General features: G+C 49.4%; 1 protein-coding gene across 5 annotated transcripts in view; it reads right to left on the reverse strand.

Moving 5' to 3' along the window:
• Positions 1–19,916, reverse strand: part of NFATC1 (nuclear factor of activated T cells 1) — a 110,110-nt gene extending 90,194 nt beyond the window's left edge. For 4 of the 5 annotated variants that reach the window (XM_054631437.2, XM_077179926.1, XM_077179918.1 and 1 more), the window contains exons 1-3: positions 19,440–19,916; positions 9,475–10,573; positions 294–453 (exon numbers count right to left, since the gene is read on the reverse strand). In XM_054631437.2, coding sequence (XP_054487412.2) covers positions 294–453; positions 9,475–10,573; positions 19,440–19,572 — 1,392 coding nt within the window. In that variant the 5' untranslated portion in view covers positions 19,573–19,916. Of the gene's footprint in view, positions 1–293; positions 454–9,474; positions 10,574–15,409; positions 15,669–19,439 lie in introns of those variants that run through there. The other variant, XM_077179921.1, reaches the window with a different exon arrangement.
• Positions 19,917–20,369: the final 453 nt, after the last annotated feature.

Here is a 20,369-nt window from a genome sequence, read left to right on the forward strand (position 1 = left end):
AAGTCTGAAGTGTGACTGCACAAGTCGGTCCATGGTCACCACTGAACAGCTGAACACTCGCTGAGCCCTAAACAGACAGAGCAGCAATCCACCCTGTATTCACATTGCTCTTGCATTGTTTTCACCAAAAGCTTGGTCCACCCAGTTTAAAATGCGGTCTAAGGAGTGGTCACATGCAGGAATTTCTGAGGACAGGGAAAATCTCCCATTACTTTTTGGTTTTAGAGAAGAAACAGCGCTCACCACAGAGCACTGAGATAAACAACCTGTGCTGCTGGTTACACGTTTGATACCTGCACAATGGGGTGCCCCCCTGCAGATGCTTTCACAGCCCCTCGACTGCCTTCTGTCTCATAATGAGCTCGGTGGTGGGATTTCGGCTGCACTTCGATGCGCAGTTCGTAAGGTCCTGAGTGAGATGGCAGCTGCCAATCCAGAGCAGGCAGGGATGGGCTACAATGGAAAGGAAAACAGATTAAAAATTAACATCAAGTACACTATCACAAACCACAAGCAACCAGCACTATTACTTTAGACACCTAGTCTCGTAGTTCATCCTTCACCATCTTACAGTTAAAATTTAATCGATAAGGATAATGTCATGACATAAGTAATTTAGAAGGTATTGGCTATTTTAGGAAGATTTATGGGTCTAGCATATCTGTTGGCCCAGATGCTATCTAATTTGTATCCAAAAGAGAAAATTTTTAAGACACAGATTATAAATATTATATATTTGTATATATATAATATATATATACAAATATTATCTATACTAACTCTCAAAGCAAAATAAAAAGGCAGAAAGACATGGGGGAGTTTTAGGAAGACGATTTCTGCTGTGAAAGTGAATGCCAAACTAGTTTGGCATTTAATGAATCTAATGGGTTTCAACAAATCTTCTCTGTTTACAGGAGGTGGAAAGATGAAGGAAAAGCTATTTCCCTGCTTCACTCCCAACACAAAGCATGTCTGAGAGCCTCGAAGCAAAGCTGATCTCTTTTGGGTTAATACACTGCAAAGGAGAAAACTCTGAAGTCAGAACTTGCTTATGAATCCTATTGATGGTGATGAGCAAGCCTGCAGAACATGCAGCTCACTCTTCTGGCTCAACACTGACTCTACAATTAACTAAAATACCAAGCACCTATTCCCATCAAGCAGCCTGACAGCATTTAATGGTGGGAGAATGAGATTCTTAGAAACCCTCTTCCAGTATAAAACCACACTTGAAAATAGCTGGGAGACCTCTAAGAAATGGCAAGTTGATGCTTTGAAAGAAAAGAAACAAGGACAGTAGAAACAGCAGCTGTGAGACAGACTTACTAACCTTAAAATTGAAGTAATTAAGCTTTAATTAAAACACTAATTTCATGTCCACTCTATATTCTTTCCTTTGGTGAATTTTCTTCACTGAGTGTCCTTCAAAAGTCTTTGAAAGTAATTAAACAGCCCAACTGCAACACCCTCCCCTGCCCTTTCATATGAAACTTTATTATCTCTCCCATCAGCCTGGAGAAGACAACCAGCAAGCAGAAAATCGTGGCCCTTTGTAGGTGCCATGGGCCAGGGGTCCCTGGCACTGTGAGAGGACTTGCGCCACCACAGCCTGCAGGTAAGGGCTCACCAGCTCTCCCCAGCCTGCTGGGGAGGCTGGGAACTGGGGATTTACTGGATCCTTGCCTCACTACTGCAGCCCAGGAGCAAGGACAGTCTGAGCAGCAGGGATCACAGATGAAATCTTTCCTTTCCCTGTGAGCTGCCTGAAGGGGAAGGGATGTGCAAGAGCTTCCACACTGGATGCATATACTGCAAACACTTGTTCAGCTGGAGGCTGGATACTCCATGTTACCATCCCAGTGATCCACACTCAGTGCACTTGTATATTCCACAGGCACTACAGCTCTCAGCAGCCCTGCTGGCTCCACTGCAGGACAGGACTTCTACCACTAGCACAGGCACTTTTGTGCTTTGCCTTCTGGGTTTTTGAGTGCTTACCCAGCCCTGTACCACAAGCATATTGAACTCACATCTGTTACTGCCTGTGTGCGTATGCACTGCTGAGACTTGAGGCGGTGCTACGTTTCCCTACATTATCCTTCTTCATTTTTGACAAGTCTGAGCCATGTATCTGCATGCCTATGGACACACATTGTACACATTACAGGGGTTAGCTGGAGCCACCAAGTCCCAGCCTGGGTGAGGACCAGGATCACCTTTGCTCCCTGGGCACCTCCTACTATTCCAGGACAGCTCAGTGGCAAGTTGCAGGCTCCAAACATCAAGGTATTCTGTTCTCCAGCCTTCAGGACATGGAGCCCAACAACAGAGAGAAAGGGAAGTATCCATCATCCCAGCTTACCCTAAGGGGAAGTTTATCTAAAAGAAAGTTGTCTCTGCAGGTTCTGAGCTTCCATGAACATCTGGAGTCAGGAGAAGCCAGGGGGGCACCCTCTCCACTGGCAAGATCCTGCAAGGGACAAACTCTGAATTCTCCTTCTGCCCCTCCACACATGGAAGCCCCTGCCTCAGCTACAGGCAGGATGTTGCACCTTCTGAGCTCCTGTGGAAGCCCTTCCCCCAAAATGGCCAGGGCTCATACAAGGAATGAGGAGACAGCAGAAAATTACGGACAGGTGGCCATTGTATGTAGCCACTGCTCTTTGCCTAGCACTTTAGGTACACATATTTTAGTCTGAAAAAAAAAATCTGGATGAAGCATATTTGAGTAATGATAAATGACAAAGAGTAGAGCAAAACAGCTGTGTCTCTCCTGGTGATGATCAGCACACATTTTTAAACAGATGTTTCTGGTTTTAAGTAAATTCTCACTTGATGGATTTTTTTTTTGAGGATACAACATCTATCAGATTAGAAATTTTTAACACTTAAAAAGGAGAGCTCTGACTGACAGCATGTAGTCCTCAAGTGAAGAGGGTTGTTTTTTTTAAGATACATAGAAGTCATAGTTTTGTAATTAATGACATCTCTTTGATAGAAAAGAACCAAAGAAGAAACACACAACCTCCCCTTTTCAAATCAGCACCTGAAAATGTTAGTATAATTAAGTTGTAAAATTCATGTTCTCAAATAAAGTATGAAAACAAAAATATGGTTTGCTGTTAGCCTCAAATCTACAATCAAAATTCCAAAGCACCACCTGCCCAATTATAAATTGACAATTAATGGGAGTTTTCCTGATAAAGGAAGCAAAGTGATGCATTTAGCAGTGTCATGGACTGGGGCTGTCAGAGCTATTTCCTGTTAGGTTATCTTCATCATGCACTTAATTTTCTGCAGCTAAACGTGGTTAAAGGAAAAAGCCACCAAACAAATGGTGCAGTGGTAAAATCAAATCTGGTTGCTGCAAATATTAATTTGAAAAGGTCCAAACTACCTCATCAAGCCAGTGTCACGTGGAGGTTAGAAGAGCCCCACCATAGCCATCAAGAAGAGGAATTAAAGGTCTTCATGCAGTCTTCCTATCAAATACACATCAGTCTTTTTTCCTCAGATGACATTTTCCACCAGCTGAAAACCTGTCCCATTTCTTTCTGTGCCCTAACAAATCTCACTGTAGTCCTCCTAAATGCTGCAATGAGGGTGTGGTTACTTCAAGGCAGGTTCACAAAAGCTGGTGCTAGGCTGTAGCAAACTGGCTCAATATAACTCTGTCCTACATAAATCAGATTAAAAACCAGATGAATAGTGATTTATTTTGCATACACCAGATACACAATATGATTAAATCAAAAACAGATTATCCAGTCTGGCTGACTTCTGCCTTTAGCAGAAAGATTTATCAAGTTACAAAAAAAAAAAACAGAAAAAAAAAAAAGAAAGGTACCAAGCAGCCCACTGGAACTTTTTAAAGGTGTTTAAGCTCCATTTTCACATGGCTGCTATCCATTTGGGAATGAAATTATAATTACACTTTCTAAGCTACTAGCCCAAGGCCACTGGAAAAAGAGATTCACAAACATTTTTGTCCCAAACTGCAGAAAGTACAAGAACAACTGCCAGTCTCACCCTGGGACTATCCCTGTTCTTGGACAAGTACTGCGGCACAGAGTCATCTACCCCAGATAGCTGCCTGAGAGTGACATGAACCACTGCCTAGAAGGAGAAGATGCTCAGTGTCTTTCAGCACCCAAAGTAAAGTGAGTGACCTAGAAGGAGTACAGCTGAGACTGGGTGCCCTGTGCTAAACTTATTTTTTTCTGACAAGGAGTTTTCCTATAGAAACAAAAACACAAAATAGAAAAACCACAGGGCTGCTGAAACTTTTACCAAGCTTCTAGCTTGAACCTGCTCCAACTCTGCACCAAATGCAATTATGGTTACAATTTATTATTTATTACTCATCTCACATCGAAGTGGATGCCTGTGAAAGATCCTTGTGTGTGATTTTGAAAGAGTAAGAAAACAACGGTGACGGCTACGTGTCCACCAACTCGACTGTGGTCAGAAAAATACACCTGCTTTATATTTCACCTATGACTTAACGCGGGCAGATTTTACTCTCTCTTTTTTTTTGAATTTCCTGTCTGACAATTGAGCAATCTGGCTGTGGGCTGTTAAAATAGATGCTGTGTCCCACCCTACACTTGGCTGAATTTTGCTGGCATGTGGAGCAAGTAGCTCCTCTCTGAAGTGCATGAGGCACCCTGGAATTCCTCATCCTGAAGTCTGAAAACATGAGTCATCATCATTCTCCCACATAATACTTCACCCTTCTGTCCTAAAAATTCACACTCAGAGATTGGTTTGCATGGGAAGTTTCACATTTGATGGCTTAGAGAAATGACAAGAAACTATTGCTGCAGGAATGGAGATAACAAGTGGCTGGCATCGATTTCTGCTTATTCTGAATTTAGAATCCTAGGGTGTCAAAAGAGCTGGTGAAGGAAGGCCATTAATAAGATGCTCACAGGGTTGTTTGAATGAACTAAAAAACAGTCGGGAGAAAGCGTGGGGAAGATTAAATCAAACAAACAAAAATATATCAGTTTACTGAGACAGGCTTCCAAGTAGTCTTCAGCCTTATGGTGCAGCAACCAAATGTAATAAAAAGTCACTGCTATGTGATGGCAAAACAAACATGTTGAAAGTATCCAAACATTCCTATTCAACAGGAATATAGCAGAAAAGAAAAAAAAGATTAGCGGCATTTTGGGCTCTGCCCTGTCCACTTCCCAGTGCCAGCCCCTCAATTAACACTAATGAGTCCCAGGAGATGGTCACTGCCACACAGCCACAAGTTCCCACTTCACTGAGTCTTGCCCAGACAGCCCTGCCTTTGCTTTGTCTGAGGAACTTCCTCTCGCCTGCCATAAACACGCAAGTTCGCCAGGGATGCACAGGTCAGCAAATCTGGTGCGGCTGCACCACTCGCTATCTCATCTCATCTTAAGATTGCTGGTACCTTTTTCTTGAGAAATTCAACTTTTCCCAAGTAGGGTTGCCCTCTATTTCATGATCTGAAACAAAACACCTCTGCAAAAACAAAAACCAAAACCAATCAAACAAAAAACTCCCGCAAAATCAAAAGCATCTGAAAGGTCTGCAAATGAATTTTTCTTCTTTTGAAAGAAAGAAGAAAAATTTCTGCAACATTTTAAAGTCATAGTTTGTAATCATAGTTTGTTTGATACATCATTTGTAAAATTTGGGGCCTCGACTTTTGCATGCTTGAGTTTAATACTGTCAGAGTCCCAAAAGTAGAATCCAAAAAATCCACAAAAAAACCCCAAAAAGCTCACTGATGCAGACAAAAGTCAAATGTGCTTTTTGCAACTTGCAGAGAGGTATCCAACCATACATTCTCTAGGTACAGACTTCAGTCTCCAGATGTAAAACTACATAACCACGTGCCTGTGAGGTGAAAAACATATATGCATATTTTTGAGGTTGAAAAAGAGATGGCAGCTAAAGAAAATGTGGCTTTTGACTGTTAAAAAACAATAAACTGTGGAAGTAAACACCATAAGGAGCTTTTAAAAGTCACCTGTTATACCTGCAATCTCCTTTGGGCGTGGTAGACCTCATATATGCCATACACCCAACCAGCAAACCCAACCATTTCTCCTTCTCTTGAAAAACAATACATTTAGTGCAAGCTCAAGTGTTAAAGGCCAACACACTCCTTGGATTAAATTGATTACACTTGATATAAATACAATACACTACTTTTCGAAGAGTAAAAAACTGCCTCTGAGAAATCTCAGTTTGTGTTTAATCAAATACAGCAAGTGAAGAGGAAGTCATATAAAATGTGCAAAATATTTAGAAACATGGCACTATGGTGAGTGACTATACTTTTTGTTGTGATATCGGGTGATTTAGGACCTGCTTATGAGCAGGTGCAGAATACAAAAAATGGGATTTCAGTTTGGAAGTAGTCACTAACAGTGCCCCCATAGCCGAGGGCAGAAGTCCAGTCCTGTACTTCCATTTCGGTTTTGGCATTTTTGCCCACAAGACATCCTCCATTACATAGCACTTAGGAGAGATGGAGAAATGGCATAGAAGGAACACCACTGACACAGCCTCCTCTGTGTGTGCAGTAACTGGCCAATAGAGTACTTCTCTTAAAATTATTTCCTACAGTAACTCTAAGAGAGATACTACAGACAGAAACTAGCTGCATTTGAATGAGACAGCACAATGCACAAATACTAAAATAAAAAAAATATGTTGGAAATAAAACTGAAAGAGAGCTTCACAAAGATCATCTCTTGACTCTGCACCATGATTTACCTCCAGGGCTTTTTGAGGCAGACTGGTATATTTAGATAACTATTTTGGTCTAGAAAAGGTGTGATTCCCATTGTTACCTCACTGCTTGCTCCAGTGCTTCCCCTGGAATGTCTGCTTGGTCTTTAAATATTTTCTACATCCAAAGATTTGGTGCAAGGCCCTGGGCTGCAACCAAAGGACTGCAGCCAAATCCCAGCCAGCCCTGGGTTAACCTGTGTAGCTCAAGCCTCAGCTGTGAGGTCAGCCTCTATCCTGCCACCCTGTCCTGTGATCCTGCACTCTCGAGTTCTGTGCAAGACCAGTCACATGATCATAGTCTGAAAAGGAGATGTTTGAGCCCAGATCTGCATCACAGAGCCCACAGCCTGGGGACTGGGCTGAGCATCTGAGCTCACGAAACACATAAAGACTCAATTTCTGTTAAGGCAGGCACTATTATAGTCTCATTATATACTCTTATTATTCCCCTGCTCCAGGATTTGAAAAGCCTAAAGCAGACTGAACTTTAATTATGAAAAATTAAAAACATCATCAATTTTAGTAACAATAGCAAAAAGCAGTTTCCTTTTAAGACTGATGCCCACTATAAAACCTTGGGAACAGAGACAGCACTCAGCCGATGGTGTGCCTGCTCCCTCCTGCTACCAAAGAGATGGGAATGCAAGAGAGGGAGGGAAAGGCGTCAGTGATTTTCCAAGGCATGCTGGCTTTTGATGAAAACTGTACTGCATATTCAGGAAGGGACAGAGGAGGTAATCAAATCTGGTTATCTCAAAATCATTATGACTGGGTAGATTTCGGAGCCTGAGTTGTTTGTTGGAATCCACCCCTCCAGTCCTCGCGTTTGAAATAGAACAGATGTGTAACATAACAGGAAAAAAATCCAGCTCTGTTGTGACAAACTCTTAACCAATTTTTTTGGAAAGATTTAAAATAACAGTTTCTGTTGCGTAGGCTGTGATCCTGTTGACGTCCGTGCTCACTTGCCCAGTACTTTCATATACATAAAATGAGAGGTATTTTTGGTGGAAGGAAGCACTGTCAGTGTATCTGATTGGTAAAATAACTTAAAAATCACATTTCAACAGTAACTTCCAACTGCCCTAGAGCACGAGTTAATGAGATCACATGGAAACATATTGCAAACCAGGAAACATATTTTATACAAGACCAAAACAGTGGAAAAAATGTTAAATACACAACATAGTGGTGCTTCGTTCTGTGCACTTCACCTTTCTTGTTTGTGTTAGCGCACATGCACGCCGGGTGCCTCCTGATGGAGCACGGCACAGCGCCTACGGCCGCTTGCTGCAACGGAAAGATAAAAGCCTGTTTGGGCAAACTGTCCTATTCCTGCCCTTGAAGTCATCGACAAAAGGCTGCCCCTGACACAACAGCTGAGGGCCAGCCTCTCTGATGAACATGGGCTACTTGGCACTGCAGTGGGGGAACATAAAAGGCTTTTTCTAAATAAATGGGAAGGCTCTGAAGGATTTGCCTGGTGTTAGAAGTCTCCACCCCAGCTCTGAAAGATGAGTGCCTAACTCTGGGTGGCCAGATCCAAAGGGGTTGCTGCGTTTGAGCCAGGGTCTTGAAAGGAGCTTGGCAATGCAGAGGAGAATGAGAATGATGAGGAAGGGGAGTGTGCTGCAACATTAAGAGCCATGGACCACTCCACCTCAGTTTCAGGAGACAGCACAAGACAGAGAGGTGCTGGCTGAAAAGAGGTGAGACTGACAAGGCTGAAAACCAGGAAATGCATTGCTAACTAAAACACTTCAGCTACACACTTACTGCTTTCATTTTGAGAAAGGCAGCTTCACTGTAAAGAGCAAGAAGCCAGGTGTGCTTGGGGAGGAGGAAGAAAGGGAGTGACCATCAGAATCAGGGACTAGGAACAGCCTGCAAGCCCTTGGAAAGCTAACTATTTTCCTGCACCACATGCCTCTTACAGAAGAGTCCAAAATAAAGTCTATATCTATGACAGAAAGAAAATGCAATGAATGTAATTAAGATTTCAGCTATATGGTACTGCTTCCTACCCGGAGCCCTGTTGTGATAAATAAATTTGATGAACAGATTGAACCACCAGCAATTGAAAAATTAGTTTTTCTTCTTTAAACAGAAGTAGCAGGGAAGACAAAAAAAAAACCAACAGAGAATCACTGTCCAGTAGAGACAGAAGAATATTGATAGACAGCCTTCAGATGAGCTGAAATAATTTCAGATAAGCTGAAATAATTCACAAAAGAACCATCTTCTTAATTAACTTTTATTCACTGTGCACAAAGCATAAATGTAAAAGGCCCTGCAACAATCACCATAATGAAATCATATGCTTGTCCAGCAATATAAAAATACTGAGACATAATAAACTTCAAGTAAAGCCACAGGTTTGTTGGCACGAAATTGTCCTGCTCCCTGAGCTTCTGAATGCCTGATTTCCAGACTTCCCAGCCTGGGGCTCATCCCCAGGAAAGTGGATAACTGGTTACAACCTATGCATAGCCAGCTCCTAGAACAGCCTCTTTCACCCTTCAAGGCTTGACCCGTGGTTACACCACACCAACAACAGAGGCAGTGTCACAAGCCACAGTTATGTGGAGTGAGTGGATGGGCAGATTTGGCAGGAAATGAGACAGGAAGGAAAAGGAGGAAACAAAAGCATGCAATAAAGATACTACTGGGATTGTCCTCTAAGTCGGGGTTCCTTACCTCATGTAGGATGTTGGAGATAGAGGCTTTGGTTTGGCCCACTGATAAGGATGCTGTGGCACAGACAAGTACTGCTCGCAGAAGTTTCCTTTCCTGATGTGCTGGAAGCTGGAGAAGTCTTCTGGTGACAAATCGGCAGCTGGCGATATGGTCCCATGATCCTCGCCAGCCGGCTCAGTTTTGAGAGTCATGGATGGGGTGTGATCAATGGTAGTCTTCCTTGACTTGATGGGAATCCCATCGTTCATATCGATGGTGCTGTCAGTGGTGAGGGCGTTGATGGCAGCGACAATGGCGGAGCTGGTGTACTGGTTTGTGTTCCCCAGCCACGTGTCATCTGTGACACTCACCCGTGGTGAGTTTTGTGGAGAAGGAGTGGGGGAGTGGTGTGGGGAATAGGAAGTCTGCCGGCCATTGAGGCTGTACTTCCTTTTGTTGCAGGGAGACGGAGGCCTGGAGTTGCGAGCCCCCAGCCAGTTCTCCTCTGTGATGCTTGTTCTGGGAGACGTCGATGGAGAGTGCCTTGGGGAACTGAGCAAAGTACAGGCCACCATGCTGCGCTGGTAGCCCTCCTCTGTGTCAGTGGTCTTTGGAGACACACATGGGGACTGCCACGGAGAGGTCTGAGGTGAAGTGTATGGATATGAGTAGTTGGACTCATAGGAAGACGCTTCAGAGTTGCAGCTTCTGGAAGACAAACTACTCGCTGGACTGAGGCAGGACGGGTCTCTGTATGCCTCGATGTTCGGCAAGTTCAAAGTGGCAGTGGAAGGCGACCGCTTGGCGTTAGGGATGGCCTCCTCCACCTCATCGTGGAAAAACTGGTTGTTGTTATGATGCAATCCCATGTAAGATGTGATCTCAATTCTGGGGCTCTCCAGCGCTGGAGCCCCATTAGGTCTCATGTTTGGTGGCAGGTAGTACTCGGAGGCTCCACTGTCAATGTGTCCTCCATATCCAGAGGGATGGTTTGTCGATGGGACAACTGAAATGACGGGATTTGATGTCTGCAGGCCATGACATGGAGTTGACAATGAGGAATGTGCCACATTTAGAGGCAAGCCAGCATTTACATTTGAAGATGCATAATTATAGTGTTCTGGAAGAAACAAACAAACAACAAAGAATGACATGAGTTGCTGCACAAATATACTTACTTAGTAACATACCCAGCTGAAATGGTGGGACATGGCACAACACACAAAATCACAGCTCTCCTCAACAGCACAGCCCACAGGTGTGCCATGTTGGGCAAGAGGCTGCAGACTAGCATCCTTGAAAATGCCACTAACTGAACAGAACAAGACAAGATATCTTGGGATGGGGAATCTACGCAGACAGAGCTGGTCTTGAGAACATGGTTCCTAGGTGAACCTTCAAAGCAAAATAATTGAGTCATCAAACAACACTGCTTCAGGATTCTGGGAGACTGTAGCATTCAGAGATGCAGCTGAAGAGATATGTTTTTACATAAGTGAGCCTAACTCCCTCCCTGAAAAGTTGGAATACACAAAAAACTGGATAAAAAAACAAAAGTGGAGGCAGATTAAAGCAACGAAAAAGATCAACTGCATTCTGTTAAAAAAATTATACACAATCGAAATTTCCATTACAGCAAGTTTCCAACTGGTTCCAGTTAACTAGGATTTTGGAAAAAGATGGATCTATTGATCTGCTCTGGTTTCTGGGACCACTTATCCTCCAGCCCAACTGGCAGAGGCCAGGTGAAGGATAAACATGGATGTCTCACTACTCAGCGACAGCTGAAATTCCACTGAAATTGCTGGTTATTGCACACGCCACATCGAGCGCTGCCAGCAGCGTGCTCTGGGCCAGCTCTCCAACCATTTAACAGTGCCGGGAGATAAAAGCAAAAGCAGAGCTGCACAGCCAGTGTGGAAAACCTGGAAAGTGACAGATCACATCACAGCCTTTTGCCAATGGGCTCCCTGACCAAGCACAAGGAACAACATGCCCTTTGCATGCCTCCATCGCTGTAGAGCAGCATCCCTGTGGACCAGCGTTTCAAAACTGGTCCACATGGCATTATCTCTGCCTCACCTTGCTGTCTGCCTGCTGAAGGCACTCCTTCAGCTCTGCTCCCTCGTCCCAGGGATGTATAAGTGACTCTTTTTGCCACCCAGAGATATTGGTGGGCCGCCCATGGGGGAAATAGGCAGCCCTATACCAAGGACAACATGCCCCTGGTGCTCTGAGCTGTGGTGAGATGAGGAGTCATCACCTCTATTCTTCCTGATATAGGGAGGCTCTGTGTCACCAGGACATATGAACCAGACACGTAAGCCCTAACACCAGTATCTCTTACTTTACTGGAAAAAGAGAGCAAAATCTTTGTATCAGGGACAATGACTGCTGAACTCTGAGTCTGGGTAAGGCTAGTGTACAGGTTCCTCTCAGAAGTCTGGAAATGCACCCAGCTCCAGCCCCAGGCTGTGCTTGCACTGCATCAGCCTTCCCTGAGGTTTATTATGGCAGCAGCATCACTTTCCTGCAGGACAGAGGGAAACTCTACATGCCTCGTGGCCACAGCCAGTCCACATGGGAAACCTGTCACTTTCTATCCCAGGAGGCAAGTTCCCTTGGAAGTCATCTTGCGCACCTTCCATCGGAAGATATGGAAAGGCTGTGTTAATTACTGCAGCTGCTATTCCGGAGGCGACCAGGGAGCTCTGCAAATGCAAACGAGCCTCCAAGCTGGTAACCAGCACAGCCAGCTATTCTCTTTCTCTTGTTTATCAGCTCAGCCCTCTCTGGTGTCATCCACCTGTGATCCCACGCTCACCTTTCTCTCTGGCAACGACTCCAAGGCAAGGTACTTAGGAAAAATTAATGTGCTATGGCAGCTTCACAGCAGCTCCAGCTGATGCATGTCATAGCAGGTAACAGTTGGGAATGATGAGCAACAACACCTTTTGAACTTGCTCTCTAGTCTGCCCTCAGATACTGGCCATTTGCTCAGGAAGGGTCATTAAATTACACTGCAGTGTGCCACAAATAACACTGGATTATTCAAAACATGCTGCAGCTTCATGCTCTATTCAAACAACCAGGGAAGCAGGAAATACAGCAAAAGAGGTGCTACTTGACAAAATCTAACTGCATTGGTCACACCAAGGGGCAGATCTGCCAGGGGGATCAGAATTCCCTCCTTCCAAAATCAGTTCTGTTTTGTTGCTGCCCTGCCACTTGGCCGCACCACCCAGTGTCACCACAACCACCACCACTTCCCTCCCTCCTACCCGTCATGGAAAAAACCCCTGACATGGTACAGCTGTGGTAAAACCTTATCTGTTTCAGAAACTAGCTCAGAGAAAGGGTTTAGAGTAGTGCCTTCAGGGCAGCTTCAGCCCCTTCACTGCTTCCTCCAGCTCCAGAGGAAGGTGATGTCGATGTCCACAGTGCTGCTGGGACACTGGCTATGCTCTTCTTCCACATACCCTTCCACAGCCTCCTGCTCTGGCATACAGCTGGAAGGCACTGGTGACATGGCACAGCTGCGAACCACTCCCAGCCAGTCCCTACCACGCACCATGCAGCCAGACAGTCCAGGCAGGAGACTGGGGCCTCAGCAGTCTGCCCCAGCTCTGCACCCACCAGGTGGGCTTTGCCTCTGCTGACTGCAGAATCAGTGCTCTTAGATCTTGTATTAAAAATAAATAGGTAAACAAACAAAATAACAGGGACAAGTACTGTGAGCCCAGCAGTTTGCTCAAATTCTAATGCATGACTGGGGTGAATTCAAACACTGCAGTCTGTTGGAGATCTGCAGCCCAGACTCAATAGGCAATACAAAGCTCAGATGAGCCTTTGGAATCCAGTTTAAAAAAAAATTAAAAGACAGCCTCAAGTGCTATAAGCAAGTTCCTTATTTCACATGACAAGGAATAGCCACTTTTAGAAATGTTATGCTTTTTTTTTTTTAAAGCCAACTTTTAAAGGCCCAAGAAAAATAACACCATACAATTCATAGTTTGTGTACAATAGTACACAAAATGAAAAGATGCAAAATCCAAAGCCTTCCGAACATATTTAGGTATCTTAAAATTACAGGCATCATGTAGAAAATATGTCTACCAAATATAAAAGCCTCAAAGCCAGAACTAGGAACAAGACAGAGACCTTGGTTTGTGGGCTAAAAACCACCAGCTAAAATTTCTGAAATAAGCTCATTCTCCAATACTTCCATATTTACAAAATTCATCAAACACACATCCATAGTCGGCATTTATAACATGCTGATGTTTTCCTCACCAGGGTGAATGAGACAGGTAGAAATAAAATCCTGTATCACATAATGTAGCTATGTAGGATATTTTGACAGTCCTGATGCAGATGAAAGGCAGGTAATGCCTGTGCCGTGGTGTCACTATTATGACTGTGATTCACAGAGGCACCCAGGACCAGTGTACAGAGTACCAAGACACATTTAATAGGGTATTTTAATATCCTGGGCCAAACCCCAGTATCAGATAGACCAGTGCAGGTTTGCATCAGTTCTGCTCCAACAAATCCACACTTATGGTAAGTATAACTAGGACAAACAATTAGACCCTTTGAGCACACCTCCACATATTACGTTTCCCTTTGTAGCAGTTAAAAAGCTCCTTCTTTTCCTCTAGTTATTTCACAGTAAGGAAGTTTTATTCCTTTCTATCATTAATGGTCGGATCCTGCAAGGCACTGAGCACCATTGTTTTTTATTTACATATTTCAAATAGGAATGCTGAACACCTGCAGCTTGTAGGGTCTTTAGAGAAGATGAGGGCTGTCTTACATTGCTCAAGATGAAGCCACATCTATGTCTGTGTTTAAATTGCTTTCAAAATTGCCTAATTGAGTTAGGTACTTTTCTCACACTAGGACTTTGACATTAATTTGCTTAGGCCCCTCCACTTTGGACACTCAGGTGTCTAACCACTAGAACGCTTATCTGAAAAGCTTGGTGTGAAACTCTAAAAACTGCCTTCTTCTAAAAACTAGAAGCTCATAACAACTATTTGGACACCGACATTCTCCCAGAGAGGTGGGCAACTGGGGAGAGCTAGGAAGGTGCAAACACCTTCGCTCATAACCTGGCAGGCTGCGTTAGACAGACAAGGATTTGCAAACCTACTAGAATTTACAGGCAAAAAGATAAGGCACAGAGCAAACACAGCCCTACTCTGAGGCAGCGTTAAGTCATCCACTTGTACAAGAGCTCTTTACGGTGACCCGCTATCACCGACACTGCAGCGAGTTAACCACGCACCAGGAAGCGGCAACCTTCTGTCTCTGCCAGTTCCAGCCTTGTTTGCCTCATTTCCACCTCAAGCATTGCTTAAAGCCATAAAAACAGACATCCGGACCGAGACACCAGAGTTGGAAACAGTTGTGATGCGTGACAAATTCACGCCCGTTATTTTTATTTGCGGATGACCTTCAAGCTAAACCCTGAGCCTAAGTCCGGCTCACGGGGGGATGGGGAAAGCGGGTTCAAGTGAGTTCTCAACCAGGCCATCTCTGTCACGGGCAAGACCCAAACCCAGCCGGGGAAGCCGTGCGAGAGGTCAGCGCGGGGGTCCGGACATCTCAAACAACTCCAGACTTCTAAAAACTCTGCACCGGCGGCCCCCCTGGATCGTCTCCCCCTGCACCTCGTTCGGCTGCTGCCACGGACCCGCCAGAGGAGCGCCTGCCGCTCGGTCAGGACTCTATCCCGGTCGCCGCGGCCACACTCGCCGCTTCCCGGCGCGGCTGAGGCTACGAGCGCCGCCCGGGACCGGGCAGACCTGTCCGGGCGGGATTGCCGGCTCCCCCTCCCCGCGAAGTGAGGTAGCCTTTTCCCCTCCCGAACGGGGCAGCGCAAGGAGGGCTCCCCGCAGCATCCCGCCGCCAGCACTCCCGGAGGTATCCCGGCCGCCCTACCGCGACCCACCTCCACCCTCATCGCTGTGCTTGAACTCGAAGAGGAAATCGAAGTCAAACTCCTGCTCGGCCTCCACGCCCGTCATGGCTCCCGCCGCGACCCCCGTCACGTTCCGGCACCCTGGCAGGGGTGGTGGCGCAGCCGCGGCCCGCCCCGTCGCGCCCGGACACCTGCTGCCGGCGGGCCGGGCCGCGCGGAGCCCCGGCACGGCGTGGGACGGCTGCGCTCGGTAACGTGATCTCGGCCCCGACGGGCGGCCTGTCTCGCTGCCGCCGCCGCCTCCGATCCGCCCTCCCGCGCGCTGTTGATGTTTCCGGGTGGATGCAAACAACCGCGGTGCCCGGCCCCCCCGCACCCTCCCGCCGGGGCTCTGCCCCTGCAGCGCAGCCCGTGATCCGCGGGGAGCCCTCGCCTCACCCGGGGCACCCGGCACCGGGGGAGACCCAGACCGCCGAGGGCTCGCCGTGGGCGGGATGGGGAGCCCGGGGATGGGCAGGGAGGGAGTTCACCTGCTCCCGACCGGCGGTAACGGCGGGGTCCGGAGCGGCTCCTTCCGCGCTTCAGCGGGAGGGAAGTGGGGAGGGAGGGCTGCTCAGCCCCCTCAAGGGGGACACCGGCGTGTCCCCTCTTCGCTGACGACTGATAAAGTTTCTTCCACGGATGCCCACCACCCCGCGTCTGTGAGCCAAGAGGCTCCGCTTTCATTTATTTATTATTAATATCACTTAGTCGCAGCACCCACTAGTGCCAGCTGCTATAAAAAGCGCAGTAAAGCGGGACTCGGAACGCTGCCGGCCGCCTCCGTGCGCCGTAGCGGGAAAGGTCCTCTCCGGGCCGCCGCCACACACCGGGAGGGCGCCTGCAAAGGGCTCCGGTGGCTGTGCTTACAGGACTCTGCCCGGCCTGTCTCTCTTCCCGCTCGTACGGGATAAAAATTAGGGGAAAAGTAAATTAAGACTTTCTTTATGTTTCGAGGTGCTTTCCTGTCATGTTACACCGGGCCCTTCTAAAGATCCCCGCCAGGCAAAGGAGCGTCCGCCCCAGCAGCTCGGCTCGGCTCGGCTCCTCAGTTGCCGAAGCTTCAGGTCGGGTTTCAAAAGGAACAGTTTTTAAAGCAGTTTTGGAAATAGTATTCTCTTATAAACCATTTTAGGTTTATAAGAGAATACTATTCAGGGAATACCATTTTCCAGGCTTGCGATCGAAATCTCCGTTCTAAATTGCCAGGAAAACACATTTTTTTTCCATCTGAGCCCATTATTCTTTTCCCCCTCCTCCGGGAACGAGCCTCCTCGCAGGCTGGGTTCTCGCAGGAGCCGTGCTGTGCTTCGCCCCGAAGGGGCCGTGAGTGCTGAAATGCCGGGGCTGACCCACCCGAGTGTGCTGAAGGCCTTGGCAGCAGGGAAACCGCTCCCCCTGCGCCTGCCCCGACCGTGGTCGCCCCGGGGCGCCGGCTCAGGCCGCGCCGCAGGGAGGAGCGGCCCGCTTCAGCCGTGCACGCCCCTCGGCCTTTGCCCCGGCAGCGGGCACGGATGTGCCTCCTGTCCCCCTCCCTGCCCAGGGCCTACAGGCGGGACAACCGCCAGGCCCCCGGTTCCATCAGTGTCAACCCTCCCTGACGCTGCTCTGCTCCAGACGCCCATCTCCTGGAGTGCCCCGGCAGGGAGGAGAGGAAAAGCTCCCAAGTACCTGCTGCCCTCGATCCTTCGTCTCTCCCCCATGTGGTACCTGCAAGACTGGTGAATTGTCCCACACTATTTACAGACGGCTTGATTTGTCAGTGACATTAGTTTTAGTGCTGTCAATGAAATATTTCGATTGGCACCCTTCCCGTGGAGAAAGAGGAAAGATGTGCCATGAAAATGTTAGAAACGAAGTCTGTCCACATGTGCGGACAGATTAACAGTGGCCCTCCAGCTAACAGTCCAGTTCGAAACAGTGTCATTGAACTGAGGAGAGAAAAACGAGCTATGGGGAGGCAGTGCGGCCTGGCAAGGCCATTTCTGTGTCACCAGCCGCCCTTGCACACCCATGGACCGATCTACCAGCTCAGCCGCTGCCCACCCAGCCTCTCCTTGGAGTTAACTGGACTTGTTCCAACTCCATAAAGTGGGTTCAACAAGGGATGCATCAGATGGTCTGCTTCAGCTGCAGCCCCCCAGCCTGAAGTGAAATGTAACTTGTCCATGGCATTAAACCTGGCATAAACACTGGCATTTTCAAAGGTAAAGGACACCACAGCTTGCTACCACCCAAAGAAAAAAACGAGGTCCTCCCAGTGGGACTCTTTGCACATTTCTTCCCAGATTAAACAAGAAATAAAGTATTTTCTTTGATTGTTGTAGTTTGGCAATCAAATGGCACCTTAATTTGCAGGCAGCAATCCTGACGTGCAGGGCTCCCCTACGTGTTTCCTGGATTGGGTCACTCCTTCTGGCTGGACTAATTTTCTTAGTCCCTTACAAAATACACCACAACGCTGGGGAAGAGAACTATCGACGAGGGTTAGCACATTTTAACATAGGCATCAGAAATGCCACAGAAATAAAGCCTCTTCCTTTACAAGGGGCTGAAGAATGCTTTTTATGTCAGCTGCCTCTGGATGTAATTTTTACAAACGGTGTATTCAGTGCCCTTGGAGCCCAGGGCATTGGAAGAGCTGTGCGTGCAGCCCACGGATGTCTGAGTGTGCGACTGGCACGCCAGTCACTTCTATTAAATACAGTATAATTAACTTCCATCCCAAATGGCTCTCCACTTCGCAAGCGGAGCCACAGTCAGAGCCGCGCTTGTAGATTTTGCACTGGCAGAATCTTGTCAACTGCAATGAACCCCAAGGGTGAAAACAGCTGTGTAAAAATAAATATTAAAAAAAAAAAAAAAAAAAAAAAAAAGAAAGAAAGAAAGAGAGAGAGACGGGTCTTGAGCTCCTTTCCAGCTTTCCGGGGACAAACCCGGGGAATGGAGTCCCGTTGTCCCACGCTGCAGAAAGAACGCGGCGGACATGGACAACCCCCCCACTTCGCCTCTTCACAACTTTCTCTGCCCGGGACCTGCGAGCTCGCTGCGCCCTGCCCGAGCCCCAGCAGCGGCCGCTGCAAAGCGGCGGCACCACTGGATAGGGAGGAAACTTGTGAGCCGGGGAAAGCGGGAAGGGAGCGGGGAGCCGTCGGGCCCGCAGCGGGGAGCCGGGATCTGCCCCACACCTGCCGCGGCGCGGACGCGATGCCCGGCGGGGATGCCTGCGAGGTCCCGCTGCCGGGGCCGAAAGGAGCCGTAAGTAGCGGCAAGGTCCGAAAGTTTCGGCGGTAGGTGGATGGCGATGCTCCGGGGGGAGAACAGTGTCTCGATTGGCAAGAGGGGAGGGCGAAGTCAGCCAGACGCTACCCATGGCAGGGGCCAAGTTCAGCCCGGAGGAGCTGCGCGCGTCCTGAGCTCCGCTCCCACCATCTGTCCGTCTAGAAACCTTGCCACTGTGTTTTCAGGGCGCTTTTCGCAACAGGAGTAGAGAAAGAAGCTGTGATTCAGAGCTGGGATAGAAGGGCAAGCGCTCCCCCGGAGCCGGGACGGCGGCGGCAGCGCGCCCGCCCGCCGGGGGCGCGGGGTAAGCGGGGCGGCGGAGCCCCGCCGCGCGGCCGCGGCGTGCACGCCTGTCTCGGTGTGCCAGGAGCGCCGGTACGGCGCCTGGCACTGCCCGGGACTCCTTCCTTTTCCCGGGGACGTGACTGCCTGCAACGATGGACTGTATACTGACTTCCCCCAAATCAAACCCCGGGATGGGGAAGGAATCCCCGAGCGTGCGCCCCTGACAGAATCCCAGGCGCACTCGTAGCCCCTCCGGCAGCGGGCCCGGGCCCAGGACCGGCGGGAAGCGGCCGGGAGCAGCGGCGCGGCCGCGGTGGCGCCCTGCGACAGGCGAAAGAGACACCTATTGGCAAGCGGCCGCCGGCGAGCCTCCGGGCCGCCGCGGGGAAACACCGGGGGACACCGCCGCCCGCCCGCCCGCCCGCCCTCCGCCCCCCGCAGCGCCTCCCGTTACCTTCCTCAGCCGCCTTCATGGTGCTGCCGAGCGGGCGGGCGCCGTCCTGCGGGGCCGCCGCCGGCCTCTCTCTCCCGCTGGATGGGTCCCGCGACGGCGGCGCGGCGGCGGCCGGCGGGGCAGCGCTTGGCATCCACCCGGCGGGACGGCGAAGCCCGGCGCCGCGCCCTGGGCCACTGCCGGCCCCTCGTCGCCTGGCCCGCCTGTCCCGCGCCCCCCCCGCCCGCCTTCACGACCCGATGACCGGGACCGCGCCGCCCCCGGCGTGGTAGCCGCTCCCGCGGAGGCACAGGAGCTCGCCGCCGCCTCCCCCCCGGGGACGGGGCATGGAGAGGAGGGCGGGTGTGCGTGGGGACTTCGGAGGCACTGCCCGCGCTGAGGCGGCGGGACGGGGCGGCGGGCGCTGCCGCCCGCGGAGAGCTGAAGCCGGGGGACGGGGGCAGTGAGTGTGCGGAGCGGGGAAGTCTCGCTCTGACGCAGGGCTGCACGCCCGGCGCCGCCTTTTTAAAGCTGGAAAACACCCCCCCCCCCCCCCCCCCCGCCCCCCCAACCTCCCTTCCCCTCCCGGCCCCTCTCCCCGCCCCGGCCCCGTGATGTCAGCCGGGCCCCGGCCCCGCCGCCGGCGGGCGGCCAGCGGGAGGCGGGCACCGGCGGGCACTGACGGGCCCCGGCCGCCCGCCCCTCCACGGGGCACGGCGCCCGCCCAGCCCCGGCCCCGCCGCCACCGCCCGCGGGGTCCCCTCAGCCTGCGGGAGCCGGGTGCCCTCCTGCAGGAGAACGGGCGGCGCGCCGGGGTGGCAACGTGAAGGTGGGGAAAGAAGGTAGACCGGGGAACGAAAGAGGCAAGAAGGGAGAGGGAAAAAAAAAAAAAAAAAAAAAAAGGCGAGGCAGCCTCGCATGCTGAAATCATTATGTAAAAAATCGCAGGCT

This window comes from Agelaius phoeniceus, chromosome 1 (assembly GCF_051311805.1).
Source record: "Agelaius phoeniceus isolate bAgePho1 chromosome 1, bAgePho1.hap1, whole genome shotgun sequence".
Lineage (NCBI taxonomy): Eukaryota > Metazoa > Chordata > Aves > Passeriformes > Icteridae > Agelaius > Agelaius phoeniceus.